The 17,958-nt window shown below is 40.1% G+C and overlaps 1 protein-coding gene across 1 annotated transcript in view; it reads right to left on the reverse strand.

Moving 5' to 3' along the window:
• Window positions 1-5,388: 5,388 nt before the first annotated feature.
• STK39 (serine/threonine kinase 39) overlaps window positions 5,389-17,958 on the reverse strand; it is a 339,349-nt gene continuing 326,779 nt past the window's right edge. Inside the window, exons 17-18 of the mRNA XM_069733077.1 lie at window positions 9,789-9,853; window positions 5,389-5,868 (exon numbers count right to left, since the gene is read on the reverse strand). Of these exons, the coding sequence (XP_069589178.1) occupies window positions 5,794-5,868; window positions 9,789-9,853 (140 nt within the window). The 3' untranslated portion in view covers window positions 5,389-5,793. The remainder of the gene's footprint in view (window positions 5,869-9,788; window positions 9,854-17,958) is intronic.

Raw genomic sequence — 17,958 nt, forward strand, 5'->3', positions numbered from 1 at the left:
TAAATATTCCAGATTTTTTTGCTGTAAATATTAGTAGGTACGGGAGTTGATACAATATACGGTAACTCCTATAGGCTTTGGCAAAGAAAGCCACGAACTTAGGAGTCCAATTCTCTTCTGGTGTGTAGCCACTGTGGCTTGCCAAATGGAGGGCATGGGTTATTGTATCCTTCAAACAGATGGTGGTCCTGTGAACATTTATTTCATCAAGCACTAAAGTGGCAAATCTTTGGAAAAATTAGAAAACATATAATGTTGTCAATCTGATGAGCTGTAAATATCTTACCAGGAGGAACCTTGAATATTCTGTTCTTGTATCTACAGAAAAGCATCTACAAGTGGAATCTGGTTATTCTGAAACTATCCTGGGCTCATCCCTTTCGGAAAATTGCAAATTATATGTCCATCGTAATGAAGCTTCATTAAGAAAATGGGTTAATTATAGAGCTATCTCCCAGCCTGGCTTCTCAGGAAAACCTACTGGGAATACAAGTATAAGCTTATCCACGAGAAAACATGAAAATAGAACAGATATTTAGATGACTTCTATTTTTATATTTTGACATTTTACTTAAGATGTTTGATGCAAGGCACTAGCGTAGCAAAAAAAATAAAGCAAATGGTGATTTGTTAAAAGGTTGCCAATACAATTTTTTTTTATATAGGATAAGGTAGTAAAAAAAATATTATTTTACAGGTGGAAATTATAGATTTATGGAAACTTTCAGCAGTGAGACCTTGTCTTTCATGCTGGTCCACTTGTGTTCCATTCTACAAGCTTTAAGGTAAAAATATATATATATATTAAAAAAAACAATACTTCCCTTAAACTCTGTGCCACAAAGAAAATGAGTAGTATAATTTTTGAGAATACAACCAAGGCACCAGAAATACCTGGAAAGATGCCAGGGCTATGGGAAAACTCAGTCTACACCTGGCAAGGTTTGGATGCCCAATGAGAAAGTTGGTCAAACCCAACTATTTTGGCAAGACTGGCTGACCATCTGACCTTTAAGTGAGCCTCCTGATTCTCCACAAACCGATAACTATAGAGGAGAGAAGGATTGGACAACTGGAATTTCAACACCTGAATCTTCTGCTTTCACGAGTTCTTCACTCTAGCCATTAAAAACACATGTCCTCGGCCAAGATGAGCGCTCATGTATAAGAGGAAGTCGAGAGAGACCCTAACCTGATGATCCCATACTGCATGTTATACATTAAGAAATCAGACAAGACACCTTAGAGATTAATTACAACTAAAATATCTAATGCCATCAGTTTCTTACTTTTAAAGGGGGTTGAGCCACATGATACATTTATAACATATCCATTACAAAACCTATGTCTGATAGATCCAGTTCCTGCATCAAAGTCCAAAATGGGAGTCCACCGATTCCCTGTTCTGGTCGGCTTCGGAACACCAGCGACTTGAGAAGTTTAGGTGCATGTGCCGGCTCCGTCAAACTATTGCTATGTTTGCTCAGCTGTATTCAAATATATATATAGATGAATGGAGAGAGAAAGCACATGGGCCGTCACCTCTCCACTCACTGGTGTTAGGATGCCAGCCTGAACATGGTGTCAGAGGACCCCCCTTCTGAAGATGGGAGCACTTTCCAGGGACGAGACATGTCTCTTCTCCATATTTATGGTATATCCCACGGATATGCAATAAATGGATCTCGCAAGACTACCCCTTTAATCTACAATCATAAAAGCCACTGACTAAGAATTTTGCTTTTTTTTTTTTTTTTTTATAACCTGCAAGCTAGATAAGTCTCGACCTGACATTTTGAAAGTCTACACTTTATAATTACATTCTCTGTGTGTCAGCCTGCAAAGTTTTTTCAGTGTAGCGACTCTTGTTTTACAACTTTCATATTATTTTTAAATTACTGTATATTAAGTCAGTATTTTCTAACGGCGTAATTATATTACGGTTATAGTCCTCAGGGTTCGTGGTTCTCAACCACAAAAAAAAAAAACAAATCTCAATTTTTTATTATAGTCCCTTTAAGCTATCCTTACTTAGTGCAAAACATATTGGCTTTGGTGTCTCCTGTTATTGTGGTTTTAATTCATCTATAGGATCAGAAAATAAGATCAGAGCCACTCCGGTCCATGGGCTGTATTTGGTATTGCAACTAATCAATATTCAGGAAAATCAGACTAAGGTCGGGGTCATACTTGCGAGTGCAATGAAAGAAACTCACGCGAGTCTCTCGTATCAATATCCTGCACTGCCGCCGGCATTCGGGACCGAAGTGTACGGCTGCATAGAAATACATGCAGCCGCACGCTCCGGTCCCGAGTGCCGGCGGCAGTTCCGGGTATTGAGGCGAGAGACTCGCGTGAGTTTCTCATATTGCACTCGCAAGTGTGACACTGGCCTAAGCTGCAAAACCAGACATCGCCTATGGACAGTTTCTGGAAAAACAGTATGATCCAATTAAATAAGACTGCCGTTTTTCATGCTCGTCTTATATAAGGACACCATCGAATAAGAGGCGCCCAATTCATTAAGAGGCACACGTCAAAGATGAGAGTAAGATCTATGGCATTAGGTACACCACGTCTGGTCATACATTAGATGGGCAGCTGTTGCCATGCTACCGTCCCACCCATGCTTTGTCCTCTTTGCCGAAGCTAGACAGGAGTGGCGGTAAAAGTTACAAGATTTTTTGCAACTTTAGAAAGTGCTTTTTCTCCAGTTTTATGGCATAAATACTTTGATCTAACAGCCCCAATACTCTTTTTTTCTGATCTTAGACCTTTTAATTATTAGAGCAGCATTCCTACCATTCCATCAGAAGCCACACTCACTTCTATAATGCTTGTACACATATAGAAATAAACCCAACTACCAGGGTGATAATTATGGCTGTTAATAATCAAGGTGGACGATCCCATAATCTCGGTCATTATCTACACCTATCAATAACCTTAATGGGAGTTCCTGAGTGTTCACTTGGAAAATCTCTAATATTTGCAATAAGGGATCCAGTAAGACTGAATGAAGGCAGCTCTGGGCACATTCTTAGGCTACAATGTCTACAAGGCACCTACCATGTGCAATGTGCCCTCGCAGACACGCCAACTCCTATTTACCAGGCAGTGCTAAGAGATAAGGCACCCTATGCATCACATGCTTAGCACGACTTTGTATAGAAGGGCTTATACATAAGTGGCCAACTGGTACTATGCATTACACCACCAGATGAGCTGTAGTCCAATGTTAAGACTCTCGGGCCACTCCTAATTTACAGCGCATGCATGATTATTAGGTATTTCTATATCATATAATATTTTCATCTTTTCAATTTCCAATACTAAATAATGATGACTTAAATAATTTTGCGAATTACTGGTTTGCGACAGAGGGTAGAAACAAAATTCAGTAACATTTCTTTGATCCAGCATCAGTAAGATTTCATAAATGCAGAATTGTCAACATTTTGCATTCTCATTAAAAAGCATATTAATAGAATTTTTTTTCTGGCAGAAAATTTTAAAAGTTTAAAGGGGTTATCTGCCTAATATATCTTTCTTAAAAGAAAGGTTCCAAGTGTAAATAAAAAAAGATCCAATGCTGCTCCTGTTCCATCACTTTCTGGATTCATGTTGGTCAGTCCTTCCTGGTTCTTCTCAAAACACAAGAAATGCCGCTCAAACAGGAAGTAGAGACCAGCGGGAACCCAGGAAATGTCATCTAGGAACAGATAGAGGTGAGCATTGATTCTGTTCTTTTTTAAAGGGTTTGTCCACTACTAGGCCTTCTCAATCTGAATGTTTGCCTCTGTTACAATAAAAACTCACCTCCGATGCCGTTTCAGCAGGATCGGCACTCGCATTGCCAGAGCTCACGCGAGGTTGTTACATCACATGGGCCCAGTGCCCAATCAGTTGCTGGCGTCCCTGTCCCCTCCTTTAGATGTCTAAGTAATTAAGAGGAAGTCAGGGCTGTGGTAGGAAGCACACTTCCTCTTGATTACTTATACGACCGATGGCGGGGACAGTGACGCCAGCGCTGATTGGGCATAGGGCTCATGTGACGTAACAACCTACCTGAGCCCCGGGAACGTAAGTGTGGACACCACTAGAACAGCGCCAGCATCAGACCTGAGTATAAGCTTTTCTATTTTAAAGGGGCCAAACATGGGGAATGAGAAGGGGTTGTCCTAGAAGTGGACAACTCCTTTAATTCATTTAAAAATAATGATTGGTGGGAAATCCACTTAAAGCCCTTAATGTTTTTAGATCACCATAATCATCTAAAAAAATCTGCACACAGTGTCATATACATAACAGTACCATTCACGAAACCTGATTTTATCACTATTAAAACTGTAAGACATGTTGGCATATCTGCTTTGCAACACACTACTGTCCATCTTAGTCTGAGTGCATAGTTATAATGTGGCCAAGCACATTACTAATAGATGTCCCCAAGGCGGGCTCTACTGTTCCTCCCTATCCCTCCAATCTCATATTGGGGCATATTTTTTATCGCTATTGAATACTTATGAATCTGGCCGGAAGGAAAGGACAGCATGGTCCATCAGAGGTCTTCTCCGTAAGATCGTTACCTCTATGGGACAATACCTTTGTATTATGATGGTGTGTGGAGGCACAATATGGCAGCACTACCTAGTGGTAGGAACTCTACGTGCAGCCATATAGTCTCCAAGCACACAGCTATGCCATGTAAGTGAGGCCTACATCTTGGATAAGTGACAGGATACAATATCAGAAAATCTTATAGTCAGCTTAGCCAAACAATGAGCCTCTGAGGCTGATGTCTGATCCATGACTTGCACTGGAACTGCCAACACCTTAAGTTGCTGCAGGATTAGAAGCTTAAAGAGGTTGCACAAGTCTGTCCATGAGTTGTGTCTGGAATTGCATTTGGAAATGAGGCTGAAGGACTATGTGTAGATCTGAAGCCTCTGTCACTCCAGCTCTATTCCTTGCCCAGCACTCAGTCCTCCTGCTTGACTGATGACTCATTTTCCTGAAGACACAGGGCATAGCGATTGTCAGGAAAGCGAGTGAAGTCATTGCTGGGTGCGATGTAGAGCTGGAGTGACAGAGGTTTCAAACCAACAAATAGTGCTTCGACCTCATTTGCATATCAATTCAACAGCTGATTTCTCATTAACAGAGGAACAGACCGGCCATGCAGATGTATTGCTGGACTTGTCATTGAAAAAGCTATATGGGCATATAAATAGTTTTGGAGGTGAAATCCGGCTGACAGATTCCCTTTAACCACAAGTATCCACTGGATGTTCAATGCATAAATATAGGAAAATAAACTTCATAGTCCTTTATACATCTAAGATTCAAGTTTGGCTAATAAATCTTTTTTTTTTTTTTTTAGTTTTTCAAATATTCTTTCTAAAATAATACAGAAAATAGGCAGTCTTCTTAATAAACAATACAATTAAAATCTTGGAAAATTTACAGTGATAGGAGACACAGACACCCTATAGAAAATTACATGTCAGAAGTAACCAATAAATACAGCCGTTATCTAGTGCATCTTTTTTCTTTTTTTTCTTGCTTTGAACAGGGAGACGGTAAATTTGATTGCTAGGTGACACTGGTTAATCTCTTTTTTTTGGATAGCAGCAGTAATTATTACAGTCGTGGTTTCATCGTGTGAACTTTGTGAATTTTTAGATTCGGAATATATCTTGCATGTTACTTTTTTTATCCCTTTTTTTTCCACTCGCTCCTCTAAGATAGCCAAAAATGATGGGACACCATCAGGGACCACAGTGCAGGTAATCAAGTGATGCTCAACTGAGCGAAACCAATCAATTTGACTTCATCAGGAATTTCTGTCCCATCACAACCGGACACCTATGAAAAAAAAAGACAAATCGGGATGATAAATCCAAACCAAAGTGATTATTATATCAGATTACAAATAAGCTCAGCTATAGTGTATGTATTTGGTTGATTCGTAAAAGCTAGAGCATAGGGGAAGTTATTGACTTTATCAACCAGTATGGTTGTAGCTGTCATTTTGTTTTTAAGCACAAGGATACCTAGAAATCGTACATCTGGCAACAGATTCATCAAGACCGATGCTATTGATGCCTTAGGCTACTTTCACCCCAGCGTCGGACTCGGCCCGTTGCAGTGCGTCGGGTCGAGGTTTCGATGCTATTAGTGAAACGGAGGCACAACGGAGGCAGCGGATGCATTTTTCCTGCGCATCCGCTGCCCCATTGTAAGGTGCGGGGAGGTGGGGGCGGAGTTCCGGCCGCGCATGCGCGGTCGGAAAAAGCGGTCCGTTGGCAGCAAAAAACGTTACATGTAACGTTTTTTGCTCCCGGCGGTCCGCCACAACACGGCGCAACCGTTGCACAATGGTTGCGACATGTGTCAATGCGTCGCAATGCGTCGCTAATGTTAATCTATGGGGCAAAAACGCATCCTGCAAACAACTTTGCAGGATGCGTTTTTTCCCCTAAACGACGCATTGCGACGTATTGCAAAAAACGCCAGTGTGAAAGTAGCCTAAGTGAAGGGATTGTTGGAATCAGAAACTTCTGATCTCTCTTAATGAATCGGGTGCACCTGATAAATGGTGTGCGCCTCCATGGATCTTGATACAAAATGTTACTCGAGTCAGTGACTAGAGTAAGATTTCTGGAGTAAGGCATGCCACAGCTGAATGTGCAGGTGCATATCTGCTGGTATAGCAATGCAAGAGCAAAGAAACACAAAAATTATGCATCTTGGGGAAGCTAGTATGTGGGCATATATCAAATATTTTTATCTTCTCTTTATATTATCTTTACATTAATTGGGTTGTCTTGGACTTTATCATTGACAGACATGAATGTGTTATCGCTGGGTGTGTAACACCCGGTTGTTTCCGATGTTGGCGGCAGCCGTAACAGCTTACTTGTGGAGCTGCACAGTACAGCTACATCAACTGTATGGTGGCTGTGAAAGGATATTGCATGTATGCCCCGTTCAAATCAATAGTGGGACAGATGGGCAGCACCCAGCAGTGGCCACTATTTCGTCGATGGAGCTGTGCTGTGCAGTTTCGCAACTAAGCAGTTCCGGCTTTTGACGGCACTGGGAACAGCTGATCGGCGGGGGTGCTAGATGTCACAACCCCAACGAACAAACATTGATGACCTATCCTAAGGAAAAGCTATCAATGTTAAAGTCTTGGACAATGGTTGTCCAGTGAAAAAAGTAATCATCTATCAGCAGGATAAGTCATAACTTGCTGATCAGTGGATGTCGCACCACCAGAACCCACATAGATTGGGAAACTTTTATACTCATTACAAAATAGCATGGGAGTTCAGACACCCAAGTGTTGCCCCTGAATGTAACATAAAATAGGGACAGAGACCCTGATTTCAGCTATTTGTCACATACTAGGCTTCTTGCTCCAGTTTTTTTTTAAATCACTGTTTTATCTGCTGAAGCTCTGCTAGTCCTCTCAGTTGTCTATTCCCAGTTGTCCTTGTCAGTTCTCTATTCCCCCTATAACAATGATAGACAACTTTCTACCTGCCCATTGCATGGGTAAAAAGATGTCATTTTATGGTTGGGACAGGGATAGCCAGAATTCATGAATATCAAGGATGACATAGCAGTAGATGCACTGAGAGCACTAGCAGAGTTGCAGCAGATAAAACAGTAATTTTATCAAAACTTCGTTGGAATCAGGGTGTCAAACTCTACTTTATGTATCTTTCAGATGATGAAGCATAAACCTGGTGACAGATTCTTTTAAACCCCCACCATAGAGTATCAATCTATTCAAGCATAGCAATTTATGGCGACTCTTGAGTAGAGTTGAGCGAATATGTTTGGAATCGTTCGCTGAATCTGAATTTGTCATATTTTGCCATATTGGTACCTTAATCGTGCTGAATTTTTGTTTGACGATCAATTCCGAACATATTCGTTCATTTCTACTCCAATGACGTTCGACTGTGTTCAGCAAATATTGCAAAAACAATAATAATCGGAACCAAATTTTGAAAAATTTGCTCAACTTTACTCTTGAGCGTCTCCCCAGCTCCTATATTTGATCGAAACCTTTACATAACAATGCAACCAAATGCTGTTCACACCTCATTAGTCTAGCGCAGAGTTATATGCATTAATTAAGCAGTGAGTTTACTTGGAAAAACTAACAAAAAAGGTTATTAAATATTACACCCAGACATCCTTATCTCCGGCTTCCACCTCATTGTTGGCTATAATAAAAGCAGCAGGAGTTAATCAAATACATAAGCGTTTTGGAGGATTTACGATTGAAATCATTGACCTTCTGTAAGTCACGGATGCCTCAGGCACAGGGAATTTATTATACGGTGCTGAGGTTTAATTGCACTTGTGCTGTTGTCACACTTCCATTACCAGTGATCAGACGAATGCGTGTCCTCAATCCATATCTGCGGAGCCGTAAGATCAAGTGTTGTGTGGAATGAGGCGGAATGCACAATAAGTGGACTGTTGTCTGACGAGTCACGATGTGAAGTATTGTCAGATGCACGGACTGAACTTTTATCATTGTGCGGTATCCGTTTTATAATTACAGTCACATATTACATGTCTGTAAATCTGTGTGATGAAACAAGGACACACTAACGACTGGAGATTTGTAAAGGTTTCAGATAAACGGTAGAATAGAAGGCACAGCTGCACCCACCAGGCATCCAGGTGGCTGAGGAATAGCTTGCCAGATGCTAAGCATCATAGTTTGTGACTTCTTTTCCTCAAATGATCCTTCTCCAAATTTTAGCCAATCCAAAGGGAATTGCATAACAAGCCCGAGCTGGAGCTCTGGGTCCCTGATAAGGATTCAGAGAGTGTGGGTCACTTCATTATGCCACCTGATGGCCAATTAGTGACAACTATCGGGTCGCTGCAGTGATGAGATATTAAATCAATGCACAAACTAGAAAAGAAACAATTATAGTGAAAAGTTCCCTTTAAAAGCGGTGTCTTATAAGGACCAACAAAGGTCCTAACTATTGCGTGATTCTCATTGGTCCAGTTCCTGGAATTCTTGGCAGGTGCCCTTATGGGGGATTAGAAATTAGGTTTTAAATGTTTAATTTTTAAACACTTTACTTTTAGATGAACAATTGCTCAGGTAATAAAAAAGTTATAATCCACTTTTTTTTTAATAAACTTTGTCTCTGATTCATCATTACCTTTGCACCTTTTTTTGTCTAGTTTTGTGTGTTTTACGCCTTTTTTTGTTTGCACCCAATTCATTATTCTCTTTGTGCTTTTTTTTTTTTTATGTATTTTAAGCTGTTCGCCTTTTTTATTTTTTATGTTTTCCACTTTCTGGACGGAGTTTAATACAGGAAAGATATATATCTTGGTACCGTGTTAGTACGGTAATTTACGGTAATTTGGACGGAGTTTAGTAATTCCAGATGTAATAGCCTGATTCATCAATTGCAATTTTTAAAAAAAGTTGCAAAATTTAGCTTAACGCCAATCCACTCCTCTGCCTGGTGTATATTTGAGTATTTTGGCAAACGTGCAACCTTTAGCACCGAAAGCTGCAAAAACACAAGACAGGAAAAAAAAACTATTTTTCACTTTGCGCCAAGTTTATGAATTGCATGCGTCGCTCAGATGGAAATACAGCAACTAATAACACTAGATAAAAAAGGGAAAAAAAGGACTTAAAAAAGCCCCCGCAAATGATGCATTCATTTTGATTTTAAGCTTTATCGTCTAGTGTACAATGTCAGTGTTTGGAGTTTTAATAAAACACTTACCAACTTAAATGTTAACGCTTTATATGATGCTGGATCGTCTATCATCTTTTGCAAATTAGCAGCAACTACAAGAAAAGAAAAACACCTGTAGCAACAATGTAATACACAAATAATGAATAACATTATTTTAAGATGAATGACGTTTCGGTCTCACTGACCATCAACAGATATACACATGTGGTCTAAAAGGACAAAATCCAGCCTATTATAGGCCAAGACAGTAGAGGAGTGGACGCGATGTTTGTCGCCTAGAGAAATGTGCCGTCACCTGGCGAAACATGCCAATGTTTCTCCAGGTGACAAACATTGCTTCCAGTCCTTTTCTGCCATACCCTATACTATTTATGATTTTGCCCTTTTAGACCACATGTGTATATTTAATGAAGGTCAGTGAGACCGAAACGTCATTCGTCTGTACACAAATCTTTGAACAAATTGCATTATTTTCATCTACAGTGCCGGATTCCTTGTTGAATATATTTAAAGTGGTGGAACTCTTAAAATTATAGGCATGCCACACTTCATTCTGCATCACCGTAAGGACACACGGATGTTAACTATTGCAATAGCAGCATAGGCATGAGGGAGGAAAGTCCATTGTCTGTGCTTTTCTCTTCGGTCGACTTTAGAGAGCGAGATAAGAGGAAAAAAACTTGTAAGTTTCAAATAAGTACGATACTGAATAGTGATTTCCAGTTAAGCTCATTCTTGTGATTTGATTACTTTAAAGAGTAACTATCATTTTAATTTTTATTTAATAAAATCAATAGTAATTTTGAAACTAAGAAATTTTGTAATATATCACATCAGAGAAATCTGCATTTTTCTCCACCAACGACACATCGTTTATTTTCAAAATTCTCAATTCATGCTTAAAATCGGCATTCAGTGAAGACAGATTTTAATTTTTTTACCGAGATAGGAGATGGCATTTGCTACTGATAAGATTCAGATATAAAATATATTATTTTGATATATATACAATTCATCTTTAGTCCAACCACATGGGTAGAACAAAAAATCTTCTTTATTAAACATTGAGTAAAAATATGCTGTAACAGAGTAACATCGTAAGATGAGGTACAAACCTGTGCGTTTCTAGAGATTCTCCAACTTTTAATCATGGCACACACACGCGCACACACACACGCGCACACACACGCGCGCGCACGCACGCACACACACATTTTAATACAGATTTTAAGAAGAATTTTGAAAACGAGTTACCGGTCCTGGCAAATAAAGGAGCAGATGTTTATGATGAGATATCATAGAGATTTTTCTTTATTTTCTTATGTACTATTGATTTATATAAAAAAAAGAACAATGGCTACTCTTTAAGCAAATAACTGATTAGCACATGTTTTCGTTATGGGAAATTCTCCCTAGACAAAGCCTCTTGGGGTTTCTCGGGGACAGGTTTGCAAAAATAAAAGCCATCAAGGAATCTGAATTTAGTTCTTAGTTAGAAAAAGAAGACTGTATCTACGATCGAGGCAATGAAAGACTCTAGGAATCATTTCTACCACCTTCAGTCAAACCCTGTTGAGAATTGGGCAAGCTTGGGGGGTATTTCAAATTTTGAGATGTTGATTTATTTTGACTGAAGGCATCATAAATGCAGAAAAGTACAAACATTTAATACTACGTCATGTAATAACCATTGGGAAGAAATCGATTCTACAGCCAGTTACTAAACCCAAGCAACTGTGGTGAAGATCAAGACATATAATATTTATTAAATACATTTCTGATGTTCTCAGAACAATGTACTCCAGTGTCCATCTGTAATATTAATGAATATGTATGACAAAATAGATTGTGGGAAGCGGAAAATGGTCCCAACTTCAAAGATATGACTTTAGGGTGATTTACAAAAAGCAGTACTAATGAGTAAAAAAATGAGGAGGAGGAGAATGGAAGCCGTGACAAAGGCAAAGTCCCTTTACTCTGACATACCAGACCTGGCTTGTCACTCTCCACAAGGAGAAATGTTACTCCTTAGATCCCAGACTCTCACCCAGCCAAATCAGAACTCATACTTTGCACTGATGAGGAGCAAACACCCCGAAACACTGTGTCTGCATATTGAGATTCTGATTCGGTTTTCATCCTAAGTCATATGACAAGGATCGTTAAAGGGTTGATAGTGATTTTTAGGTTTGGTACTTCCAATAAGTGGAGCTTGAGTTCAAGTCCTCTTCTTCTCTGAAGATACAATTTGCATATTTAATGTCCCAGAGGAGCATGCATGGCATTTATGTCTCTGCAATCTGACATGCCAAGCTTGTTTCGCCTTAGATCCAAAGTCAAAAAAATCTACATCTAGTTATGGAGTCCTCTATAAAGCTTGGATCACGGAAGAGTTCATATATGGGGAAAATGGGGGAAAATGTCCCCAAAAGCGCACTATCACACGGAAACTTAATCAAACACCTTATCTCTGGGGGTAATGTTTTAAGAGGAAACCTCTCACCAAAATTGTTTTCCTTATTTAAGGACATTTTCCCTTGATGAGAAACTATTGAAAATTGAAGAAAAAAGTCTTCTGAGGAGAATCGTTTACAGTTAGTTGAGTTCAAACAATTCAAATTCTAAGCGAGGTGTATAGGAAATGGAGGTTATATTGCCACTTTTATCAATTTCCTGATCAATGCCTTCCTGGTTAGGGTTATACAACAATACTTTGCATTCCAGGTCTGTTCAGCCGCTGCAGCAAGGAAAGTGTATTGAACAACATCCCCTGCAGAGATGATGTTCTTGTATGCTGATTGCCCTAATTTTGGCAATATGAGTAATTTCTTTTTAGAACAAGCTGTTCCATTTGACTGTTAGTGCTATAATTCGGTGGCTATTACTTCCTACCTCTTACTCCAAACCAATATTACGAAATAAACAGATTTTGTGTTTATACAGAAGCCAAGCTGCTCTGCAATATTTGGCAACCCTTGTACAGCGCTACGTGTGTTTAAAGAAAATGTAAGTCACATATAAAGTATAATAAATTTGTCATTCTTTAATCTGCTAATTATAGATTTCTGAATAACTTCACAGTTTATGGCTGAGATAATGATTCACGCACATTTTCTTATGTTGCAATTACAGAATTAAAGAGTATTAGGGTAAATGTCAAATTTATGGTTAATATCTTTAAGCTAATAATAAGGAATTGTACATATACACATATCCAAGCATAAATGGTCAATGTCATTACAACAAATGTTGCATAGATCAATAAAGCAGACCAATATAAGGAACTTTAAAATATAAGAAAAAAGTGCCTGTCTTGACTTATTGCTTCTGATTTTTTCTAGTAACTGTTTCATCTCACTGGAATCACAGCTACACTGCTTAGTACTTCTGTATAATACCCTCCATGTTCCGATTGTTATTACTGAGAGTGTACCACAGAAAAATCTGGAAACAGTATCTCTTCTTCTCCCTGTACAGTGTATACAGAAAATAGCTAAACATCTAATTGTATTTTTAATCTGTGTTTAACAAATCAAATGCCCGTTCCAGGTATTATTCAGCAAAGCATTAATGAAGGTTGACACCCAATATAGTAAACTTGACACAAGACAAACTACACCTGCATCCGAACAAATTAAATATTGACAAACCCCCATGTTAGATGGAATTCATCCACAGATACTGAGGGAGTTGAGCTCAGTAATTGAAAGACCGCTGTATTCCATCTTCTTAGACTTTTTTGTAGAAGGGTCGGTGCCATAGGATTGAAGGATGGCTGATATGGTAATGATATTCACAAAGGGTAAGAAGGTGGATTAAGGCATCGACCGTCCAGTAAATTGGAAACAAGAGGTTTTGAAAAAAATTTGAGGGCATTATAAAAGATGACCTACAAAAATATACTGCAGAAAACAATATAATAATAACCAGCATGGGTTCATGAATGATGTTATGTCTAACCAACATGTTGGGTTTCTAAAGCCCCCGTCACACACAGCGAGATTGCTAGCGAGATCGCTGCTGAGTCACAAGTTTTGTGACGCACCAGCGATCTCAGTAGCGATCTCGCTATGTGTGACACGTAGCAGCGATCAGGCCCCTGCTGTGAGATCGCTGGTCGTGTCGGAATGGCCTGGGCCATTTTTTGATCGTTGAGGTCCCGCTGGGTAGCACACATCGCTGTGTTTGACACCTTGCCAACGACCTCGCTGACAGGACGTCCCATTGAATCATCATGAAATAGCATCGTTGTACAGGTCGCTACAGGTCGATACAGTTCGCCGCATCGCTGCTGCGTCGTTGGGGAGATCGCACTGTGTGACATCTCACCAGCGACCACATAGCGACGCTTGAGCGATCCCTGACAGGTCGTATCGTTGTCGGAATCGCTCAAGCGTCGCTATGTGTGACGGGGCCTTAAGTGCAAATTTGGATGTGGATAATGCAGCCGATGTGATTTATCTGGACTTTGCAAAGCTATATGATACTGTATCACATAACAGCCTTATACTGAAACTTTAGAAACATAGACTGGGATTTTATATACACGATTAAAAAACTAGTTAAAAGGAAAGGAAACAAAGAGTCATTGTATATTGTACATTCTCTAAATGAGATAAAGTCAGCAAAGTCAGTGAGGATCATAAGGATCTGTACTGGGAGCAGTGGGGATCACAAGGATCTGTACTGGGAGCAGTGGGGACCACAAGGACCTGTACTGGAAGCAGTGGGGACCACAAGGACCTTTACTGGGAGCAGTGGGCACTACAAGGATCTGTACTGGGACCACAAGGACCTGTACTGGGAGCAGTGGGGACCACAAGGATCTGTACTTGGAGCAGTGGGACCACAATGATCTGTACTGGAAGCAGTGTGGACCACAAGGATCTGTACTGAGAGCAGTGGGAACCACAAGGATCTGTACTGGGAGCAGTGGGGAAAACAAGGATCTGTACTGGGAGCAGTGGTGCCCACATGGATCAGCAGTGGGGACAATAAGGATCTGTACTGGGAGCAGTGGGGACCACAAGGATCTGTACTGGGAGCAGTGGGACCACAAGAATCTGCACTGGGAGCAGTGGGGACAACAAGGATCTGTACTGGGACCACAAAGATATGTACTGGGAGCAGTGGGGACCACAAGGATCTGTACTTGGAGCAGTGGGGACCACAATGATCTGTACTGGAAGCAGTGTGGACCACAAGGATCTGCACTGGGAGCAGTGGGAACCACAAGGATCTGCACTGGGAGCAGTGGGAACCACAAGGATCTGTACTTGGAGCAGTGGGGACCACAATAATCTGTACTGGAAGCAGTGTAGACTACAAGGATCTGCACTGGGAGCAGTAGGAACCACAAGGATCTGTACTGGGAGTAGTGGGGAAAACAAGGATCTGTACTTGGAGCAGTGGGGCCCACATGGATCTGCAGTGGGGACCACAAGGATCTGTACTGGGAGCAGTGGGGACCACAAGGATCTGTACTGGGAGCAGTGGGGATCACAAGGATCTGTACTGGGAGCAGTGGTGACCACATGGATCTGCAGTGGCGACAATAAGGATCTGTACTGGGAGCAGTGGGGACCACAAGGATCTGTGCTAAGACCAATTCTTATTAATCTCTTAATTAATGATCTTGTGGATTGGATTGCGAGTACAGTGTTAGTCTTTGCTAATGACACAAAACTTTGTAGGATAATAAAAGCGGAGCTTGATAGTATAATATCAACTTGTCCTGCACAAAACAAGCCCTCATATATCTGTCTGGACAGAAAAATAAAAGGCTGTGGGAAGAAGGTGAGGAAAAAACAAAAACGTAAAAATGGAAATTGGGGTTAAAAATAGGCATCAGATGCTTCTCTCACAACAAATGGCATTGTGGGTTATAAAAAATTAAGTGATAGAGAATGTAAAACTGAAGGAAAAGGTCTTTTCTCAACCTACGTATCTATGGAACTACGTAATTCTATGTCTAATGCATAGAATATGCCTCTGTATTAAAGATAAATAATGTATATAGATAAATTAGGAAATCAATCAACCATGACAGAGACAGCTAAGCAGGGGGCATTAGCTATTGAAAAAAACATGACATTGAATAAAAACAATACATAAACTCCATAAAAGATTATATGTGAAAAACTAGGACACAATCTCCTACAGATCATTATATTGGATCATTAGTATCAGTAAGCTCCTCTGTGGAATTCTTTTATTTTTACATGCATCAGATATCACTTCGTCTCTCGTGTTATGACTAACACATTCTGCACTCATTCTGTCCACAGTCCACAAATACTTTTTCACAATTAGAGATGTCAAACCAAGATCCTAGGCTTAAATGTGTAAATATTCATTTTGCGATCCAAAGCGAATCTTGTGCACCATTATTATCACTTACAAAAATGTCAAGCTAACCCAACGGTAGCCCTCATTATCTGTACTCATTAATGCCTCAAGGTCATTTTCACAGTAAATGAGTTAACATGTTTGTAAAAAAAAAATGCAAATAAAACCGGAAATGTTCTTTGCAAATACTAGAAAAGGGCCAATCCTTTATCAGATATCACAGTCCAGACATCATACGATGGCAAACTCAAGATTTTATTTTATTTCAATTAAAGATGGATGAATCTTTTGAAATTCAAATTAGCTGATTTTGCCAAATTTGACCCCAAAATTTGATGCACTGCACATACATTTGCGTGAATTTCAGTACTGGAAAGCTTGTAATTCAGCTTCTTGTCAAAGACAGGATGCAACTGAACACATAGTATGAGCTTAAGGAGATGAGTAAATCAGTGGATCACCAGGTGTTAGGGTATGATTGCACTAACATTTTTGGAGTGGGTCTGCTTTGAAAAATGCCTGGCAAAAAAAAAAAAAAAAAAAATTGCTCAAAAATGCTAGAAAGATTATTTATGCCTAACAATGACCTATCCTGAGAACAAGTCATCAATGAAAATGTAGTGGCCAACCTCATTAATCATCTGCTTAATTTGCAGACCGTTCTTCAGGCGTTTTCCGCTACTTACTTTGTTATTGAAGTCAATGTAAAGACTACAGAAAACTGTCCAGGCATACAACGCTTAGTGGATTTAAAATAACATGAGAAAATTGTCCCCCAAAATGTAGTTGTTTAAAAAAAAGTGGGAAAAGTTTTTTTACCGAAACACATAAGAAATGTTAGCAAAACTACTGCAGGAAACGTTAACAAAAATCCTCAAAGACAAAATATACCAAGAAAATGATATATATTTCCTGAAGCTGTCTAGAGCTTGAAAAACTCGGAATTTTTAGTAGCTTGAAAAAAATGTTAAGTGAACATGTTGCTAGACTCCAAATGAAGTTTGCAATGGCCTTCCTTTATCCCAGTGAATAAAACATTACTAATGTTCCACCCCATATCACCAAGAAAAGGAACTTTACTTTCATTGTCTAGACTACTAGGGAATCTACAATAGATTCCTTATTTATCTTAAGACTACCAAGAAAGGGAGCATTAATATTTCTATAACTGTAGACTACCAAAGCAACAAACATTAGCCATCTGATACATGGGAAGAGGAAGGAAGGAAGGAAAGAAGGAAAAAATAGGGAGGAAGGGAGGGATGGAGAGAGGGAGTAAGGGAGGAGAGGGAAGGCGATAAGGAAGGAAGAGAGGGAGAGGAGGAAGGGAGGGTTGGAGAGAGGGAGTAAGGAAAGAGAGGGAGAAAGATAGGGAAGGGAGGAAGAAAGAAAGGGAGTGATATGGGGAAGAAAGGGAGGGAGGGAGATGGGGAAGGAAGGGATGGAGAGAGGGAGTAAGGGAGGAGAGGGAAGGTGATAAGGAAGGAAGAGAGGTAGAGGAAGAAGGGAGGGTTGGAGAGAGGGAGTAAGGAAAGAGAGGGAGAAAGATAGGGAAGGGAGGAAGAAAGAAAGGGAGTGATATGGGGAAGAAAGGGAGGGAGGGAGATGGGGAAGGAAGGGATGGAGAGAGGGAGTAAGGGAGGAGAGGGAAGGTGATAAGGAAGGAAGAGAGGTAGAGGAAGAAGGGAGGGTTGGAGAGAGGGAGTAAGGAAAGAGAGGGAGAAAGATAGGGAAGGGAAGAAGGAAGGAAGAAAAGAAAGGGAGAGAGGGGGAGGTATGGAGAGAAGGGGTAAGGGGGAAGGAAAGAGAGGGAGGGAGGTAGGGAAGTAAGTGAGGGAGGAAAGAAGGA

The sequence above is a fragment of the Ranitomeya imitator genome, chromosome 7, assembly GCF_032444005.1.
Source record: "Ranitomeya imitator isolate aRanImi1 chromosome 7, aRanImi1.pri, whole genome shotgun sequence".
Lineage (NCBI taxonomy): Eukaryota > Metazoa > Chordata > Amphibia > Anura > Dendrobatidae > Ranitomeya > Ranitomeya imitator.